The sequence below is a fragment of the Sceloporus occidentalis genome, unplaced genomic scaffold, assembly GCF_023333645.1.
Source record: "Sceloporus occidentalis isolate IW3139 unplaced genomic scaffold, rSceOcc1.0.p SCAF_7, whole genome shotgun sequence".
Classification (NCBI taxonomy): Eukaryota; Metazoa; Chordata; class Lepidosauria; order Squamata; family Phrynosomatidae; genus Sceloporus; species Sceloporus occidentalis.
In genome coordinates, this window is record NW_028316987.1 from 77,941,162 (window position 1) to 77,962,253 (window position 21,092).

A 21,092-nucleotide genomic window follows, 5' to 3' on the forward strand; every position below is an offset into this window, starting at 1 on the left:
ATTCAGTTGATGAATAATTGTGGTGGCAAATATGAAATGTATTATTGCGGTCAATGACCAGCATGCGGTGGCAAATAGCATCTCAAAATGGCTGCCCATCAACCTGAACCTCTCTTACTTGAATCTCTTCTAATATATGCTATATATATATATGCCCCCAGAGAGCTCAGAAACACATCAGCCCTCATCCTTGGTGAGGCAATTGGAACCTGAGTAGGATTTGGGGAAGGAAGCATGGGGATATGAGAGGAGGATGGGGTGGTGTTGACGTCATCTGTACTGGTGCCATTGGCTAACCTTAATAGATAAGAATAAAAACTCAATGGTCAAAAGCAACATATTTGTGAATTAGGCGAGTGGGAAGCTATAAACTGAAAAAGGCAGCAGATATTTACGTTATGCTATTCTTTGGAGCCACATGGCTGAATCATTTTGGTCTCTACACAAAGTGATCTCTATGGGGCAGGTTGACACTGCTTTAACTGCCATGGCTCAATGCTAGGGAATTCTGGGATTTGTAGTTTTGTGAGACATTTAGCTGCTCTGAGAGCCTTTGTGGCTGAAAAGTGGGATATAAATACTCCAAATAAATAGTAAATAAATGTAGCCTTCTCTATCAGAGATGTCTGGTGGCACAACCAGGGTGACTAGGTGTCCTCCTTTCCCAGGACATGTCCTACATTTCAACCTTCTGCCCAGGAGGAATTTCAAAATGTCCTCCATTTTGAGCATGACTGAGAAGCATGAAATCATATTTATATTAGTGCTCTTTGCTTTTGTTTTGGAATGCTCTCCAATTTCCTTGAAAGTCCTATATTTTGCGGTGCATCGTCCTCCTTTGAAGTTATTAGAACATCTGGTCACCACAGCAAACTGCATATCCCAGGAGTCCACAGCACTGAGCTGTGGCATTTAAAGTGATGTCAAACTGCATTATTTATGCAGTGTAGATGCAGCCTGTGCGTATCTACAGTTCCACAGTGTAAAAATAATACAGTTTGACCCCACTTTAAGTGCTCTAGCGCCATCCTATGGAACCCTGGGATTTGTAGTTTTACAAGGTCTTCAGCTTCCTCTGCCCAAGAATGCTGGTGCCTCACAAAACTACAAATCCCGTTATTTCAACAGTGCAGAGGCGTTTTAAATTCGTGGGAACCAGGAACTCCTTCTTCTTCTTCTTCTCAGTCCAGTCACTCAACATATTCCTTCAGCCACTCATTGAGAAACAGCGTTCGCGGTTTCTGAGGAATAATGACCCTCGCGCCGTACCATTCCGGGGGCGGTGACGTCATCGCCGCGCAGGCGCGCTGAACCCCATCCACCCGCTTCAGACATGGCGGCCCCCATAGCGGTCTCTCACCTCGCACCATTCCGTACAATTACGTCACCGCCGCGCAGGCGCAGTGAAGCCCGGCCACCTTTTCCCTGTCATGGCGGCCCCCATAGCGCGCTGTCCTTTGCCTCGCTTCTGCCGGAGGTTGTGCTTTTCACGCCGGGCTGAGCTGCGGTTCAACTCCACGGAAGCGCTGAGAGAACGGCAGGCCCCAGGCAGCGAGCCTGGTATGAGAGCAGCCTTAAGCCTGGAAATGGTGGCCTTCAAGAGCGTCTGGGGGGACAGGGCGAATGTAGCCATGTCTTGCTGCGCGCCTTCAAGTGGTCTCTGACCCTAAAGCGAAGCTGTCCTGGGGCTTTCTTGGCAAGGCTTGTCCAGGGGAGGTTTGCCATTGCCTTCGTCCCCCGAGGAGGCTGAGAGAGTGTGACTTCTTGCCCAACCGGGATTCGAACCCTGCCCTGGCTCCGGGGGCTTTAGTAATAGAGACTATATTTAGCGAAGCATTTTTGGAACTACAGCTCCTAGTATCCCCTCAGCCAGCATGCTGGGAGTTGTAGTCCCAAAGGTCTGTTTCTCGGGGTCTGTACATGCATCCCTCCATATTTGTGGATATGATTATTCACGGATTTGATTGATATGTTCTCTCTAGGAACTTCTAGGTTCTCCAGAGCAACTCTTTGCTCAACTTTAACTAAATGTCGCACTGAAAGACCTAGAGATCCCTAGAGAGAACACTCTACTAGCCCTTTGTAGCTGCTCCAGTGCAGTCCTATGGCCAGTGTCTGTCGGACGTTGTACCAAAGGACCTAGAGATTCCCAGAGAGCTATCCTCTCAGATAAAAACATTGTGTTTTTGTTATTTGCAGTTTTTCCATATTCACGGGGGTCCTGTGCCCCTAACCCTAGCAAACATGGAGGGACGAGTGTAATTTGTTGTTGTTGTTGTTGTTGTTGTTGCCTTGGGGTCATTTCCGATTTATGGCGACCCTGAGGGAGACCACAAAAACAGCCTTGGGGCCGCATGGTCCCTAATCCAGCTCTTAAGAGTTATCTGCTATTGTTGACATTTTACACACACACAAAGTCAATGTGCTCTTGACAGATTGGAAAGCTCATGCAACCAGATTTGCCTAAATCTTTATTCTCCTGCCTCCTAGATGTTGAAACTGGCACCAGAAAGAAGACGTTCAGTGAAGTCCTGGCAGAAAGACAAGAACAGGCGCAAAGGACCGTGTTAATTAACTGTCCTTCCAAAATCAGTGAGAAGAAACTTCTCAAGTATTTGTCATCTCATGGCAATATTAGGAATCATTTTTTCTATGAAACTCATGTAAGTATTTGGAAGGTTAAAAACCAAAATCTAGCCATCAGTAAATCAAGCAACATAAATAATAATCTGTGGCTGGTCTTAAAAGAACCTGTTTGTATCCTGCTGTTTGTAGTTAAATGGATGGGATAAAAAACATTATTGTTTTTAGTTTCATGCTTTACTGAGAGATGTTCAAATGAAATTAGATAGGTACAACTGATGACTTGTTATGTTTCCCATCCTACAAAACATTGTTGGTATAGGCAAGTCACTTAACTGCAGAGTTGTCTACCATGTTGACTTCTAAAGCTGTTTTAATGCTGGTGCATAGTGATGCATTCCTTTCTGTTGTTGTGGCATCCAAAAGGAAGAGTATAGTGCTTGAAAGGTAATCATGGATCTCAGCCTGCTACCCCAATAAGAAAACGTGACAACATATAATCCTTCCACTTTCTCTGTGTAACAATCAATCTCTTTTTGGTTGTTTGTGTAAATTAGCAAAGCAAATATACCTTAACTCTATATTGTAAATGAAAAATACATTGTCTGGATTACAAGTGGCTTTGCAGAGTTTGCAGTTGTTCATTGCTGCAGGCTGTGATAACACAAATATGAGAAGTTACTTGGCCAGCGAGAAGTAGAATCATAGAATTGTAGAGTTGGAAGAGACCACTAGGGCCATCCAGTCCAACCCCATTCTGCCATGCAGAAAATCTAAATCAAAGCTTCCCCGACAGATGGCCATCCAGCCTCTGTTTTAAAGCCTTCAAAGACGGAGACTCCACTACACTCTGAGGGAGTTTGTTCCACTGTGGAAAAACTCTTACTTTCAGGAAGTTCCTCCTAATGTTGAGGTGGAATCTCTTTTCCTGCAGCTTGCATCCATTGTTCCGGGTCATGTTTTCTGGAGCAGCAGAAAACAAGCTTGCTCCCTCCTCAATATGACATCCCTCCAAATATTTAAACAGGGCTATCATATCACCTCTTAACCTTCTCTTTTTTTGGCTAAACATCCCCAGCTCCTTAAGACATTTCTCATAGGGCATGGTTTCCAGACCCTTCACCATTTCAGTTGCCCTTCTTTGGACACGCTCCAGTTTCTCAACACCTTTTTTTAATTGTGGTGCCCAGACCTGGACACAGTATTCCAGGTGGGGCCTGACCAAAGCATTAGTGCAAACCAACTACTTTTTTAAAATGCAGCACCCATTTTAAAATTTAAAATTATTGTGAGAAATGAACCCCTCCAGATTCCATTGGACTGCATGTCCCAGCAGCCACTGGTGAAGAGGGCTGGTATTTGTCCATCAGGATCTGGAGGACTGATATTTCATAGAATTATTATGGATACCACATTCATATTGTAGGAAAGAAGATTCAGACTAAGAGTGTACAGTTTTTAGATTTTGGTGACATCTCTTTTAATTTTTACATATAATTTTACTTGCTTTATCTCACATAGAATTTATGAAAGGCCAGATATTATTTAAGATTATTTTATATTGCTTTTTCAGTCTTGTAAGAAGATTTCCAAGGCAGTTTTGATATGTAAAATATTACACACACTGAGAAAGTGAGTGGGATTATAGTTTTAAAATACTCTTTTCATAAGTCTATTCTAAGTGCAACAAGGTCTGAATTTGATGTTTTGACTCTTTGGATGCAAGTCATCAGTTGATTTTGTCTTGGGGATTGACTCCATCTAGATTAACTAAGTATTTATCTAAGCAAGGAACATACCAAGGTAGCCTGAAAAGACTAGTGCAAGTTTAGTGCAGACTATAGTCTTGAACCAGGAATATCTGAGGAAAACCCCATTTAGTCATGAAACTCACTACTTAGGCGATCTCTGTTTCTTAGCCTTTCCTACTTCAGCAGATTATTGTGAGTTTACATGATAGATCATTAAGTATGCTTCTCTGATCTCTTTCAAAAAAAATTGATTGTAGCTGTTAATTGTGTTTTCTGCATATCACAACTATTATCTTTAAAAAAAGAAACCTGAATATCTCACCTATTTTGGGTATAATCTGTTATAGGTACCATGTAAATTTTACATTTCTTTTCTTTTTGTTTTGCTTCAGGGTGTGTATGCAGTTATAGAATTTTCTGGGTTGGACAGTATAGCTTCACTGCAGGAGGCCACTGGTACTCCACAGTTTGAGGATGACTGTCCCATTCCATTTAAATCTAGAATTTTAACCCTAACATTGAAAAATCCACCAAGCCAAGCTTCTGAAAAGATTCACTTCCATAAACAGACCACTGTTCCAGTTGGAGAGCTGATGAATGCACTTTGTAATTCTGACAGTGTAAGTTCATGCTTAGTTTCTTTCATAATCTTTTTATAAGAAATGAACAGCTTTATTTTTATTTTTTCCTGTTGGACATATAGGTGAAAATTGTCTTAAAGTTGTTCCCTCAGCAATACTGATCAGAAAAGTTGTTTGTGTGTGTGTATTTATTTCATGTAGTCAACAATTAAATACTTCTCATAATGTTCTTTGGGAAATTACTGTAGCCTTATGTAGGCGGCCCACAGTTTTGACTTTCCTCGGTAGCAGGACGAAAGTTGTGTTCTCTAGGTTATTTCTTTCTGTCAGGTGAATGAAGAAAAATCCTTTTTCTCAACAGCAAAGGAATTGTTTTACCCCCTCTGCAAGAAAAACAAGGCAAGAGTGTATTATTGTAGTGTCAACTCTGCAAAGGAATTTGAAGCACTTTCTAAGGGTGGAAGAATTTGTCTCTTCCATTCCATATTCCTCTCCATAATTTGGCATGACTTTGAGGGCTTTGGATGCTGCTCATTTCAATGGGGCAGAGGCCTTGTTCTGAGTCCTCCACCCTTGCATTTTTTCCCCAGTAGAAAAAAGGGACAAGGAATATGTGCGCTTCTGGCATTGATAGGCTTAGTAGAGTTGATGTTCACAGCACAGAAAGGGGAGAGAAATTGGAAGCGTGTTTCCAAACTTCCTCCCAACCCTCCCCCCCCATTTTTTCTAAACTATGAGCTGAATAGGGGTAGGATTTCCAAAAGATGCTGGGATGGTTCCTTAACTTTTCATCTGCAGAACTGGGAAGAAAGATTTTACTTGCCAGAAGGCAATGCCACACTCACCGTGGAGTACATATTTGTTTAAACTTCCCCTTATGCGGAGCCATTAATGCAAGATATCTGTGAATCATGAAGTTCACATCAAATTGATTTTAATAAGATAAGAAGTTTTGTTTTTCCTGAGAGTGGTACACTAGTAAAATTGATATGCAGTGCATAGTTCATTCTGGTCATCTTGCAAATCTTGGCTGTTCTTCCCCTGTCAATACAAAGAAACTTCTGTAACTACCACCAATAATATCCTTCAGAATCACTTTACTGGGGTAGGGTTAGGAAGTACAGTTTCATACTGGCTTCTCTTTCTAGCAGGATGGTTTCAATACTGCTGGGAAAATTTTGTTCTACCTTATGCGATTCTGTTCTGTCCATCATGCTGCTTAACCTGTCTGTGAAACCTCAGAGTGGAGTCATCCAGAGGTTTTGCTTAGAGAGCTATCAATATGTAGATGACACATAACTCTCATTTTCATCCAATCCCAGGAAGACATTGACACTGTTGAATAGGTGTCTACAGTCAGCTTGGAATTGTGAACAAGCTGACACAATCCAGGGAAGGCCAAGATACCGTGCGTAGGGAAAGCAGATTACACTGGTGTTTGGTTCTAGATAGGACTGCACTCTCTCTGAAGGCCAGGTTCCTGCCTTGGAGATCTTCCCGAGTGTGGTGGTGAGTAGGAGCAGTTTTGGTCAACTGAAGCTGATATGCCAGCTCTATCCCACCATGACATGACAGATCTTTGCTCAGTTATCTGTGTCCTCGTTATATCCAGGTAACTAGACTGTTATAGTGTGCTCCCTGTGGAGCTGAGTGTTAGGATGGTTGGAAGCTTTAGCAGGTGCAGAACTCAGTCCATATGCTGATGGAGGTAAAACATTTGCTCTAGGTTTCCACATCTATATCAGCTCCATTGATTGCTTATTCACTCCCAATAGATTTTTTTTCAAGTCTGAACATGTAGAAACTGCTTTGTCTAGAAGGTATCTGTGCTTTTTCAGAAAGTTCCATTGAATCAGTATCCAAGGTTCTCAGTGCAGCCAGTGCAGAGACTGTTGTCTTTTTTCATGTGTATTTCTCCTATATGTTAAAGCTTTCAAGTAGTTTATATAAGATGGTTTAGGGGTGCATTTTGAAATTAAGGCTGCTGAAAAGGTTAATCTTAGTTTGTTGCATGTTGTAAAATTATATTGTAAAGTTCTGTATTGTAGACATACACATGATTTTAAGCTTAAGTGATAGATAATAGATGCTGAAAACCCACATCATTTAAGACTGCCCCCCCCCCTTTCTTTCACTATCCAGGTGAGTGACCAGTTGCAAATGCTCACAGAGAAGTATCAGCTGACAGAAGAAAACACTAAACTTCGTTTTTTGGCTTGTTCTTTAATTCAAGACATTGCTGGGGCTTACTTTCCAGATTGCATTGTGAAACCTTTCGGCTCATCTGTGAACACCTTTGGTAAACTAGGATGTGATTTAGACATGTTTCTGGACTTGGATGACATCAGGAAAAATGAAGCCAGAAGGGTAAAGTTTTTTTCTTAATGACACCTTCTACTGGGCTATGGAAGCTGAAATCTAACCCTGTCTTTTGGGCTACACATTTCCTATCCTTGTAGAATGACAAGCAGTACTGTTCTAAAATACAGAACAACCAAAAAATTACAATTGTCATTATAGTATGCTACTCTAAAGTCAGTTTCAAATCCTGATTGCTTTTTGATCATTTTGTTTACTGGTTATTTTAGTTTTGATTTCTCATTCTTTTACCTGATGAAGCAGGCTGCCTTTTTTCTTAATCATTTTACAATAGCAGCATATTGCTAACATAAAAGGACCAAAATCAAATGATTCATAGTTTGTTTCCACTTATTTAACCTCTTCCCTACTGCAATTCCTTGCTCTGCACTACATATTGCTTCAGATAATTTTATAATCCTTCAGAGTTGCTGAGAGGGGGATGGGGATAGAGAAAGCTGGAGAAAGATTCTTAGCCTCTAAATCCCAATTTGGGAGACCCAGATTCAGAACCACATTAAGCCTTTGTAACTTTGGTTACTCTCAGCCTGACCCTACCTTGAAACAAAAGCTGCATCTGCACTGCAGAAATAATGCAGTTTGACACTGCTTATCTGCTATGGCTCAATGCTATGGAATTCTGGGATTTGTGGTTTTGTGAACTATTTAGTCTTCTGTGTCAGAGTGCTCTGGTCCCACAACAAACTACAAATCTCAAGATTCCATACGATAGAGCCATGGCAAGTTAAAGTGCTGTCAATCTGCGTTATTTCTGCAGTGCAAATGAGCTGTAAATGTAACACATATATGTGTGTATACGCACACACATTATGTGTGGATAGATTTTTAAAAAAAACTTAAGAGCACGGCTGCTGAAAAAGTGATCTGATGATGTAAACACCTACTCTGTCAGTAATTTTGGCCAAGAGAGCTTCATTTGGACTCAGCGGTAAACTAAGTCAGATTGGTAGATAAGGGGAAAAAAACTTGGCTGGTGAAAGTTTGGGTTTTCCCAGCTGTGAGAAGGAAATGGTTTATGTCATACAACCTTGTTTACATGACTAACAAGATTGCATTGGTCAGCACACACACAGCTTAGATTTCATAAGGAAAGGAAGTGATCTATGTGGAGCTCTTTTGTCTTTCATGCTGCAACATTTGTTGAATTAGCATCAGAAAGCTGAAATGTGAGTCATAATACCACACTTAGCATACGTGGCCTTTTGAGATAAGTTTGTCCAGTTAGAGAAAATCTATCCCACTCTGTGACTACCTGGATTATAGGTACCTAATTTGCTTATTACTTTGTGGACATTAGGTTTACAAGTCCAATTCCTCCGTTTCTCCTTCTTCTAGAGTTGTCAAATATCACTGGACAAGGCAGCCCATGTATTTGAAATACTCTTCCATAGCTACCATTGGGAGACAGATACATATACATCTAAATTTAAGCTCTAGCTTGCTGTTTCAGTAGCATTGTTTATTTGCATGGTGCTCGTAAAGAATGGGTTTGACAATTGGCTTGTAGTGCATATCTAGGAGGAGTGGAGAGATATCTGAAAATATTTTTTTAAGAAAAGAATGACTGTAGGAACTTGAAATGGAAGTATACACTCCCTGAATTTTCCAAGCTTACCCCCCCCCCCTCCACAATTTTGTCATTTTCTTGTTGGGAAGAAAGATATTCTTCATATTGTTAGGTGCCTATGTTCAACATATAACCCCTCTTTGAAAGAGTTCTAGGCTCTTTATGTAGACTAGTATACATAGGTCCATCACATGTAAACTGCAGCAACAGCCCTGTAACGTACAAAGGGAAGGGACTACTTTTAGTCCAAGTGAGAAATCGATGCCAAAATGTGTGTATATTGAAATTCCATAATCTTCAGGTAGTAAGATGGAAGAATGGGAATTGCAGTTCAGCAGGTCTGTTGGGGAAGACTGAACTATTATACACACACACACACACACGTGTACATATATATAGGCATTGAAGGACTGTAGTAAATCCATTGCATTTAGAAGTTCAGTAATAGTTATGGAATATTCCAGGAAACATAGAAATGTATCGATGTAGCTTACTTAAACAGACCATATCTCCCTGTATGAACCATCCCAGGCTCTGAGATAATCAGGAGAGGCCCTTCTCTCTGTCCCACCACCATCAGAAGCACAGCTACGGACTTGAGAGAGGGCCTTTTGGTGGCTGCTCCTAGACACTGGAGCTCCCTGCCCAAGGAGGCTGGATTGGCCCTCTCCTTGTCTTTCCATTGGCAGACTAAAACCTTTTTATTCAGATAGGCTTTTAAAACAGAAAGTTTTAAAAGAACAGGCTAGTAGCTATTTTGTTTTGTTTAGTTTTAACTGAACTGTTTAAAAAACTTTAAAAACGTTTAAATTGGATTTTATTCTTTTATTGGAATGTGAATACTTTTAATACTACAAATAATTTAATTATATTTTAATGTATGTTTTTATTCTTTTGAATTGTGAGATGCTTTGTGTCCCAATTTTGAGGGGAAAGCAGGAAATAAATAAATAAAACAAAACAATTACAATTACAATGTAATAAAGTCTAATAAAAATGTCGATGGAATAGTCTTAATTATTGACACTAGGCAAGTGACTCTCTTGGAGCCTGACAACAGGGTTATAAGATAGAGAGGAACAAATGATTTGAACTTCTTGAGCTGATTGGAGGAGAAGCAGGGTACAAATGTAACAGATAAAATAAATATATTTTGAGCCCAGCTTTGTCTAGAATGAATGGGCTCCTATCTTAAAAAAGAATCCCCTCCCCTTTTCAGTTCCTGAGGAAACTGTTTGGGGCAGGGGCTTGTTCTACTCTTGAATTAGTGACTTACTCCTATTTCTTTTGTGTTAGAAAACAGGTCCTTTTAACATTGAGTATCAAATGAAGAGAGTCCCTTCTCAACGAATAGCAACACAACGAATCCTGTCTGTGATTGGTGAATTTATTGATAACTTTGGCCCTGGGTGTGTTAGTGTGCAAAAAATACTTAATGCTCGCTGCCCATTGGTGAAATTTTCCCATCAGCCTTCAGGATTTCAGTGTGACTTGACAGCTAACAATAGGTAAGCTTTGATTGATTAATTGATTGATTTTAAAAACATGTTTAGGTCATATTCCTTTTCCAAGGAGGTCAGCTCTCTGAGATAGGTAAGGCTGAGAGATGATAACCAGGATTATCCAGTTGAAGCTTAACAGCAGATCAGAGGCTTGAACCCAGATTTTCCCAACCCAGTACTGCATTTAATTGTGTCCTCTGTTACATCACACCATCCTGGTCTGTGGAGTGATTGTGTAGGCCTTTCCAGGTCAGCAGTATACCTTGGAGCTGCTGTAGAGCCTGAGTGTGCAAAAGGTAGGTCAGGATCTACTTACAGATTGATGGATGATTTGCAGTAAGACAATGTAATAGCAACAAGGATAATATTTGTTTCCTTAACTCATCCCATCAGTACCATAAGTGGTTAGAATACTTTATCTGTACTTATTCAAATATAGATTTGTTTTTATACATGGAAGCCATTTCATTGTACTGCTGTGCTGTGACGAGGAGTTATCTGGAGGCTGATGGCTGTGGCCAAGCTTGTTTGGGGATTCTGGAAATTGTAGTACAGACAATGGTAGCTTGCTCTACCCTGCAAACACTGTTTTGCATTGGATTCTAATACTAAAAAAAGCCATACTTCAGGAAATCCTATAAGCCCAATCCTATCGCTGCTAAGCTTCCCAAACACTGAGACTGTTACGTTTGTGGGCTGATCCTCCCCAATTACGCCACTTTGATCTGTTGTGTTAAATTAAGCATAGCACACCCTGAATTAATTGATGAAAAGAAGTTGTAGCGTAAGCTTTTGGTCTTCTTCATCTGCATCTGAGGATGTAGAGCAAGTCTGTGAAAGCTTGTGCTACAACGTCTTTCACAGAATGTGAAGTTGAAGGCTTTCATGGCCGGCATCCATAGTTTTTTGTGGGTTTTTTGGGCTATGTGGCCATATTCTTTCACTCAGTTTGTCTCTAAAGTGCCACAAGATCCCTTTACATACTGATATTCCAAACTAACACAGCTGCGTCTCTGAATTCTATCCAAATCAATTGTTTGATGTTCATTCTATTTATTTTCAAGATACCATGTATCTTGTTGGAGCATCAGTTGGAGCATTAAGGAAAAGTGGGCAGTAGGGGGAGCACAGTTCTTAGGAATAGCAGCCTTGTTTCCTCTTTGTATGGAATTAATTGCTTTCAACTTCTATTTGCCAATTACATGCATTGGGAAGACATTCATAGTATGAACATTGCTATTTTTTAATGAATAGATTTGACCAGATACACTCTTTTTTAGAGATTCACAAGCTTTGCATATGTCAATCGACAGGTACTGTTTTTCCATCTGGTCAGCTCTGGACCCTCTTCCAGTCCTCAATGAAGCTTACTATTTTGGATGGCTTTAATCACTTCCCTCTCTTTGGGCTCATTGTTAAATTTAGGGAACAGCCCTCTACTTCTTGTAAAGCTTGTGTCTCTCCCAGTCATCATTGCCTCTATTTCAAGTGCTCTTGCATTTATAACATTACTTATCTAAGCCAAAACTATATAATAAAGACTCAGAAGAAAATAAAAAGCAAGCTTGGGGGAATCCCAAGGTTTGCAGAAGATGAGAGATTGCCAACTGACTGTGGAGAGGAAAAGGAAGCTGGTGCACACTGGGAGGAGAAGTGGAATCGAGCATTATGGCAGGAGAGTATGACAGGTTGACTGCAGCTGCAGAGCACTGCATGTGGCAAGATTTTCTTGTATTTCATTTGTCACCTGTATTTTCAAAATGTTTTGAGAACTCTGTAGTTCTGTATTGGTTATGGATATAATCTCTCTTAATAGCACAGTTGAAAAAAAAAACAGTTTTAAAAAAACCATCAATGTGTAGGACTACACCAATAAATGATAGCATCAGAAAATTAAGTAGCAAAATGCCGTTCAGGATGTAGTGGCCACTAGCTTAAGTAATAATTGTTATTTAAAAAGTGCTATTTTAAAGCAGACTGTTTTGGTTGGACTAAAGTTAATTGAAGAATTTGTTTCTGAATGGCATTTCTTGAACTATAAAATAAAGTGATTAAAAAGAAGCAATTGACATTGCTTACTAGATCAACATTGAACCACTGCCAATACACTGTTAAAGTTGAAATGTTTAAATTCAGTCATTGTTTTTCCAGTAAGAGGGTTAGGAAATGCTAATAATAATTAGACTTTAAAAATATACAAATAATCAATTAAAAACATCCAGGAGTGGTTATTTTTTAATCAACAACTTCTTCTCATCCCACCTTTCTCCTATTATAGGGACACAAGGCAGCTAACAAGAAATTTAAAAAACAGTTGTTTAAAAACAACGCAAAAGCATTAAAATGCAGATACAATGTTTACAAAACAAATTAAAACAGTTAAAAACATTGCACATTAAAAATTAAAATGTATTTATAGAAACCTTAAAATCTGAATTACACAGCATTTAAATTCCAACCCTGATCAGTTTCAAAAAGCTTGATGGCACAGAATGTTTTTAGCTGCTATCAAAAGGAGATTGGGTTGGGGCTGCCCTGGTCTCTTTGGGGAGGGAGTTCCAAAGCCTGGGAGCAGCCACTGATAAGGCCCTCTCCCTTTTTAAACCATGGTTTAAATCAACCTAGTTTAAACCAGCCAACCCTACTTAAATAGACAGCCTTACAAAAACCATTTCAGTGGGCTTTATTTTGCTATTCAGGTGGAAAGCAATGCTATTAAAAGAATTTAGTGTTGCCTCTGATGGGGCAGATGCTTCTTATGCCTGCTTGGGTTCTTCAAACCAGTCAGTGTTCCAGTTACAGATTCACCCTGTTGAAACAATTTGTAACCATTTGTTTAAAATAATGAGCAATACAATGCAACTTGCACTGACTGCCCCAGAACCAAGATTTGAAACTGATTCATGAAACAGACCTCGCCCACACAAAATGACCTTGGTTGCCATGTTCCTCATAACTTTGACCTGAAAGGGGGTAGCTGTAGGCGTGAGAGCATAACTTGCTTTTTGTGCTTTTTCTCTGTTTGGCTTCTAGTAAGACTCTGAACAAATAGTCCTTGTTTTTGAGGTACGCCTGCCTCTGACCCTTAAGTCTTTTCACATAAGCTTATTGTGAAAAATTCCTAGAGGGTATCATGTCTTTGCCAAATGAAAGATACTGTCTGTATATATGAGAGTTAATTTGAATCAGAGTGTGTGTTAGTGTGTGTGTGTGTGTGTGAGATAGAGAGAGAGATTTTTTTCTCTGAACCATATAAAATCATGTATGTCTAGATGTTACAGTTGCTTTTCAAGAAATACTGGTGATTTCCATTCTCACATAAAGTGACACAGTGGCCTGTTACAAACTGCCAAAATAAAGCTGCTTCGGGTCTCTTCGGAGGTATGCTGTTTAAATGATGCATGCATCCGAAGAATCCGGGAGCTGCACCAAAGCTGCACTCCAGTCCTTAGGAATGGAGTGTGGCTTTGGCGCGACCTCCGGACTCTTAGGACCCATGCATCATTTAAATAGCATACCTCCAAAGAGATCCGAAGCAGCTTTATTTTGGCAGTCTGTAACAGGCCTATATCTCTTTTTGAATGGTGTTTCACTCTTATCCTTTCAAATGGCTTATACCAGAGAATCATTTAGAAGCAGCATTTTAATACATTCAGGTGTTTTCTCTATAGCAATAGTTTTCAAATGGTGGTGTGAAAACCCCAGGGTACGCACAAGAGTTGCTCAAGGTGGTGTGCAAGACTTGGAGGCTCTGATCCTCTTTCTCTTCACAAACTTTTTATGTCTAGAACTTACACATGTGTTGAGTTGAACATTGACTTTACTCAAATAAAACTGCTCTAATTTGAATGATGTTATTTCCTTATAAAATGTTAAAATATGAATATGCACATTCAGTAAAATATTTTTATTCATATACTGTGTTGAGGAGGGAGTGTGACATCCACATCTAGATGTAGAAATGGGATCTTGAGGGTGAAAAGTCTGAGTACCACTGTTCTGCAAATTATTGCAGAAGTGCTAAAGTATTCTGGAGGTGGGGTGGGCATTTTACTGTAGAGTGTTATAGTTAATATCCATTACTGATTTTCTGCATTGCTTAACCTTTCCACCTTGGATCTCCTTCTGTTCCAACAGAATTGCCATGAGAAGCACCGAACTCCTGTATATCTATGGCAGCCTCGACTCACGTGTAAGAGCACTTGTGTTTGGAGTGCGGTGCTGGGCACGGACCCATGGAATCACAAGTAGCATTCCTGGCCCTTGGATTACCAATTTTGCTCTAACAATGATGGTTTTGTTTTTTCTGCAAAAAAGACAGCCTGCTATTGTTCCAACCTTAGATCAACTAAAGGAGCTAGCTGGTAAGAGAAACTTGAATTGACTTGTGTAGGTAGAGTAGTGAGTGTGCAGGGCTGATTCTGGCTTTATGTAGTTCGAATCAACTTATTTTTGTTTTTTCAGATATGGAAGATAAACAAATAATTGAAGGTTATGACTGTACCTTTGTTAGTAACTTGAACAAAATTAAGCCTACAGAAAACACAGAAACATTGGGTAAGAAGGTCTTTTGTAAATATTTTCTTCTGAAAAAAAACTTATATTTTTATTATCGGGTACAAATTTATTGGAAAAAAGGAATCCCAAATATGCCTCCACTTCGCAAAGAGCCTTTTCTATAAGGGCTCCAAGTTTGTGGAACAGCCTTCCTGAGGACATCCGCCTGGCGACCTCACTACAGGTATTTAAGAAAGCGATTAAAACTGAGCTTTTCCGCCAAGCTTACCACGATATGATATAATATACTGACTGACATGTTCCCTGAAAGAGATGCTGCTCTATTCCCAGATTGTTTTGTTAACTGGTAATTTAATTGATAATTGTTATTGATATGCTGAGATTTTAATGTTAGTAATTCGTTTAAAGATTTCTGTGCTTATGTTGGATTTTACCTAGTCTGTAACCGCGCTTCGATCCAATGAGAGAGGCGGGGAAACATAAATAATTTTTTTATTATTATTATTATATTTCTTTCTTCTTAACCTGTCACCTCCTTGTCTTTCAGATGTGTTATTGGGTGACTTCTTTGAATATTTTGGGAATTTTGCTTTCAATAAGTATTCACTAAATGTCCGGAAGGTAAAAGTTTTAACTCTCTTTTTTCTTAATTTCTTACTTTCCTAAGCACCTACTTGAAAATGTCTGAAACCTGATGGGAAAATTGGCATCTGTAATTGCTCATATTGGGCAAGAAGCCCTATTGCTATTACAGCATGCCCGGTCCTTATGCGGGCGCACCATACACAGCCTCCAGTTTATGCAGAGGCCACGCTGTAATTGTTTGAATGGTGCGTGCAGATGCCACACGCGCACACCACGCCGCCACGTACACAAGCCCCATTCAGTATATTGGGGCTTGAGCATAGGCAGAGTTCGTCTTATGCGGGGGTGGGTGGGTGTCCGGAACGGTTCCCCCATGTAACGCGAGGGTCCATTGTACTACCAAATGGTGAGATAGTGTTCAAAGTGGGATGATATCTAATAAAGCAACATCAGGAAAACAACGGGCAGCTTGCTGAATGCATGTGGATGAATGCATTCAGCATTTGTGAGTGCTTGTGGAAGGATTGCCTTTTAATGTTGCCTGCTCTGTCATCTGTTGAATTTGAATGGCCGCATGGGTCAGCAGCTGTAGTGCAGGGATCCATGATTTCAGAAGATCCATGAACCAAACATCTGTTAGATGTTTTTTCTTACATCTGTGTTTAAGGCTACTTTTCTGGGGAAGGGGTCCATAGGTTTGATCAGATTGTCAAATGGATCTGTGTCCTCTCTCCATGTTAAAAGCCACTGCCCTTAGGTCAAAGCAAACCAAAGAGTCCTTAGGAGCACCAGGCCAGAAGAAAGATGAGAAGATGACTATTAACGCAGAGGTGGGCAGCTTATGTTCCTCCAAGTATTTTTGGATTCCAGCTCCCATAATCCCTCATCGCTGTCTGTACTTACTAGGGATGATGAGAGTTCTGGAAACCATGTCCTATTAGGAATGACTTAGGGAGCTGGGGATGTTTAGCCCAGAGAAGAGAAGGTTAAGAGATGATATGATAGCTCGGTTTAAATACTTGAAGGGGTGTCATATTGAGGAGGGAACAAGCTTGTTTTCTTCTGCCCCAAAGAACAGGACTGAGAACAATGGATGCAAGCTACAGGAAAAGAGATTCCATCTCAACATTAGGAAGAACTTCCTGACAGTAAGGACTGTTTGACAGTGGAACACACTCCCTCAGAGTGTAGTGGAGTCTCCTTCCTTGGAGGTCTTTAAACAGGCTGGATGGCCATCTGTCGGGGATGCTTTGATGGAGGGTTCCTGCATGGCAGGGGGTTGAACTGGATGGCCCTTGTGGTCTCTTCCAACTCTATGATTCTATGAGTTGTAGTCCAGCAACATCAAGGTTCTTAAGTTGTTTATCATTGTTAGTTTTCATGGGTCAAAACTGAGCAAACATCTGTCTTGCCTTGTATGTTTGTTTTTGGAAATCCCTGCCTTGCTGTTCTTACACTACTTATGGGCTTTGCCCTTTTCATTCAAGTCATTGATTAGTAGATCTGTTCTCTCCACCACCCTAAACAACATTCCTGTCTTGCAGCTCGCTGTACATACATCACAATTTTAGTGATTGCTGCTGAATGTTGGCTTAAGTAAATGGATGGTTGTAAGACAACTTTGAGCTACAGCTCCAAGAATCATCAGATGCAAATTCTGGACCCCAAAGTCATTTCCCCAAGCTCTGTGGTAGACCTTCCATATCTGTGTTTTTTAAAGGTTTGTGCAGTATGTAGAGCATATGTTAAATGATTCTGGTTTTTCTCCCTTTGAAATTTGCAGGGGAAAGAGCAAAACAAGCCAGAAGCATCTGCCCTGTATATACAGAATCCCTTTGAACAGAGCCTTAATATCAGCAAGAATGTAAATGCAACACAGCTTGAAAGATTTGTCAGCTTGGCCAGAGAGAGTGCTTGGCTTCTCCAGAAGGAAGGGGAAGGTCCTTCTTCAAGCCGTTCTCAGCCCTGGGGTCTGGCAGCACTTCTTCAATCCTCAGGAATAAGTAATGCCAGCAAGGGTACAAAAAGGAAGAGGGGACCAGCCAGTGAAAGAATTAAATCCTTGTTGGACTCTTTAAAAATTAACACCAACACTGGGAAAAGGCCCTTTGGCACTCAGGTGTGGTAGCTGTTGCTGCATCCTTGACACTCAGAGAGGTGATTGATTGGCTCAGCATCTCTCAAGTAGCCTGTTTTGTACATGGTATGAACTGGAGAACTAGTGCAACCTAAGAATACTTGACTGGGGGTCAGGGTATTAATCTTTGCCTTTGCTCTGATCCTGATAGAAGACATCCAGATTCTTACTGGATAAATTTATATTGGATACTGGGAAGAAAGGAATGGACAGCAGACCTAAGAAGGGAGCATCTAAGCTGATCCCCATTAACTAAGAGGAATAAAAATTGTACAGTAGTATTCTCTGGGGCAGTCTTACATCCACCGACATGTCTGTGCACAGCAAATTATATTAAGCAAGTACTTGTGCCCAATTTTGTAACTGTTTCCTACAGCTATCAAGTATGCAAGGTGAAACAGAATGAGCAAAATAGAGAGGTTGCAAGTGGTGCTATGATCATGGGACATCTTGATTTTTTACACTGTACAAGAAATGATTTCTGTAGGTTTTGAACAAGAACAAATGTTGCAAATGGCATTTTCATTGCTTCCTTCATGCTTCAGTTGTTTGTTTGTTTTTTTAAAAAACACCAACAGCACAGGATTACCTGTTGATTGTGTTGCTCCTATTCTAGATACTATAATTATAAAAGATTTGGGAAACTTCATTTCTACCATCTGAATTACTGACACTCTCTAGAATTTGAATTAGCCTGGTTCAAATGTTTCATTGCAGGCCATGTCACCTTTCTTTGCATTATAAGTATTTTTTTAAATGATGTGATCCACAGATTTGTTATTTTCAAGTTCCCAACATACAGCAAACAGAGTTCCTACACATGAGAGTTCAGTATTGTGAGCTGAGGAAAATCCAGCATTATTAAGATTTGAACCCCCAGTTTTATATGTCTGCTGGCATATATGTTCAGAAATGTCATCGTTTTGTGTCTTGGGATTTATATTTTTTGTATGTGACTGCTGCACTTACAGTTTTTCAAAGTCGTGGTTTCTTCCAACCTTCCATTATACGTCACTTCTATTCCTTTCTTTTACTTTGGGGACCTGTCACTCTTTTGTCATCGAAGTAGGTAGCTGTGACAGGGCAATTGAGAAAGCAGTCATTTTTGCTAACATGAAATAAATGAATGGTGACTTGGCCTTTCAGACTCTGGTGAGCACCTTGTCTAATGAATGATGGAACATTCTTAATATGAAATAATGAGCAAAATAGATTTTCAATCCCTCTTGAAAGCTAAGTATTTAGTTTTTCTTAGAATATTTGAGTGTTCCTCTATTTATATGTTGTCCTAATGGTGACATATATGGACATAACGGGTTAACTCCCATATATGTGCTTCTCAGAGATAGTATTTAAAATCTCCTTCCACAAGGCTCCTATCTCATTGTGCAACAACAGCAGAGGGATGTCAGGTACAGGTCTGACACACCAGCCATTAGTCAGCAATGGATATGCAGCCAGGTTTATTCCATATTCAAGGGATCAAGGAGGAAGGAGCAGTCTCTGCCTTATGATTGAGTCAGTTAATGGCCTGTGCCTAGCAGCCTCCCATTGTTGTGCACTAAGAATACAGCTGACTGGAGGGAGCATCATCCACTGTCTCCCCACAAACATGATGGCTCCACCAGTACAACGTAGAATCTCAGCCAGTGTATTCAACATTTTCTGTTTCAGTCATATCATTTCCTGGGTCTTTGATTTGTTATATAAATGCAGTACAGTAATGTGATCTTCAACTTATTTGCTGTAGAGGGCAGTGTACTGAATGCAGAGCTGTCTCCCTAACCTAATTCATTTCAGATCTTTGGGATTCCATTTTGGAGTTATGACTTAAGATCCAGTGAATTCTTGGGACACAATTTGCCATTTTGGGGCAATTGCTTTCTGTTAATATATATTCCCCCCCCCTCTCTCTCTTTTTCAAAGTTCAGTACCGGTAACTAAAATATTCTTATCTTTCTTTGAAAGGAACATACTCCAGTTCTGGATCATTTCTGGTGTCCTTCGCTTTTCTAATCCCTTTTGATAGCCTTTTTGCAATGGAACAGCCTGAACCACACACAGTACTGAAGTATCAAGTTATTTCATGGTCCTTGTTTGTTTTAGTCCCTTTCCAGGCAGTTGATAAGACAAATGTTGCTGCCTTCAGAACTGTAGCATGCTAAGGTAATACTTCTATTGAGCACCTCTCTAACTTTCTTAGCCACTATTCATTTCAGATCCTGTCAGTCTACAAATTAAGTTTCTCCCCATGCTTGTGCATCACTCTACACTTCACACTAAGCCTCTCTGGATGCTTCTGGTGCCCTTCCTTAATTTTTGAAGACAGCTCTGAGCAATCCTTTTTATTTTCACCATCCTGTAAGACATGGTGGCATCTTCAAATTAGACCACCCCACTGTTCAGCCCCATTTTTTCAGGTCACTGATAGATTAAATAGTGTCATTCCCAGTAAAGAGTACAGTGGAATCTAACTTCTGCTTCCCTTATGTAATAACTTAAGCTTTTTAAGTGCCATCTTGAGAAGAAAGTTGGGCTATAATTTTCACTCAGTACTTTAGTCTGCAGCAGCCTCCAAATAGTCACAGTGTGTTGTCCACACAAGATTCATTCTTTTCCAGACGTGTAAGATTGGGTCACCATCCTCCCAGAGAGAAATGGATCAGTTGGCCTTGCTATGGTATGGATCAAGCCTAGCCTCTGCAAATCTGATCTGTGGGGATGGAACTGTTTGAAATTACTGCTTCCACTAAATTTATTACCTGCAATTTGTTTTGGGTTTTTTGGTGTTGATTTTTTGGCATCCTCTTGTAGTTATAGATTTTCTAGCATTAAGTGCACTGTTGGATTATATTAAACATTTATTAGAAAGTAAACTTTTTAAAGTAGGAAGTTGCAGCATTAGACTGCAGTCTTAGTTATTGCAAAGAGTACCCATAGTTTTCTTTCTTGTGTTTGTTATGAGAAGATAGTTTCCCTTTTAATGATTTCTCAATCTTACTTACGGTTTATCAGAGGAATTACAGTTAGTGCCATATATGGACTAATATCCACAAAGCGTATGTCAAACATTATCTTCATGTTCCTGATAAAACAGAAGCTCCATAAATTATGGCGATAAACATGCCTGGTTATATTTAACTATCATAACTTCATTGGCTCTTTTTCTTCAGATGAGAAAAAGATGTAGCTGTAGACTTTTCAGAACATTTGAGATCTAATTTTCTTTTAAATAGTTTTGTCTATATGAGACTTGAAGGTCAAGAATGCCAACTGCATCCTCAAATGTGGCAAGTTAATAATAATAATAATAATAATAATAATAATAATAATAAATTTTATTTATATACCGCCCTGTGGCGAACCAATCCGGGCGGTTTACAACATTAAAATAACATACAGCATAAAAACAATATATTTCCCTCCCCCCTTAAAAAGTTATTAAACAACATATCTAATTTAAAACCACAATAACTAGTTAAAATAACA

The 21,092-nt window shown here is 39.8% G+C and overlaps 1 protein-coding gene across 2 annotated transcripts; it reads left to right on the top strand.

Annotated features, from left to right (window-relative positions):
- The first annotated feature begins 1,427 nt into the window (after window positions 1-1,427).
- On the top strand, window positions 1,428-18,117 carry LOC149310002 (poly(A) RNA polymerase, mitochondrial-like). 2 transcript variants are annotated; one of them, XM_089533445.1, is made up of 10 exons: window positions 1,428-1,560; window positions 2,491-2,663; window positions 4,727-4,954; window positions 7,058-7,282; window positions 10,158-10,369; window positions 14,501-14,727; window positions 14,828-14,920; window positions 15,429-15,502; window positions 16,211-16,296; window positions 17,250-17,335. In XM_089533445.1, the coding sequence occupies exons 1-9, from the start codon at window positions 1,431-1,433 to the stop codon at window positions 16,247-16,249; spliced, it is 1,401 nt and encodes a 466-aa protein (XP_089389571.1). In that variant the 5' UTR covers window positions 1,428-1,430; the 3' UTR covers window positions 16,250-16,296; window positions 17,250-17,335. The 2 variants fall into 2 exon arrangements, with proteins under 2 accessions (XP_089389571.1, XP_089389570.1); XM_089533444.1 differs by lacking the exon at window positions 16,211-16,296 and having other exon boundaries at window positions 17,250-18,117.
- The last annotated feature ends 2,975 nt before the right edge of the window (window positions 18,118-21,092 follow it).

Excerpts from the sequence above, each read along its gene's own strand:
- LOC149310002 (XM_089533444.1), top strand. The coding sequence starts at position 1,431 with ATGGCGGCCCCCATAGCGCGCTGTCCTTTGCCTCGCTTCTGCCGGAGG. Across the intron at positions 1,561-2,490 it reads GGCCCCAGGCAGCGAGCCTG|ATGTTGAAACTGGCACCAGA; the intron begins GTATGAGAGCAG and ends CCTGCCTCCTAG. Across the intron at positions 14,728-14,827 it reads TCAACTAAAGGAGCTAGCTG|ATATGGAAGATAAACAAATA; the intron begins GTAAGAGAAACT and ends TTGTTTTTTCAG.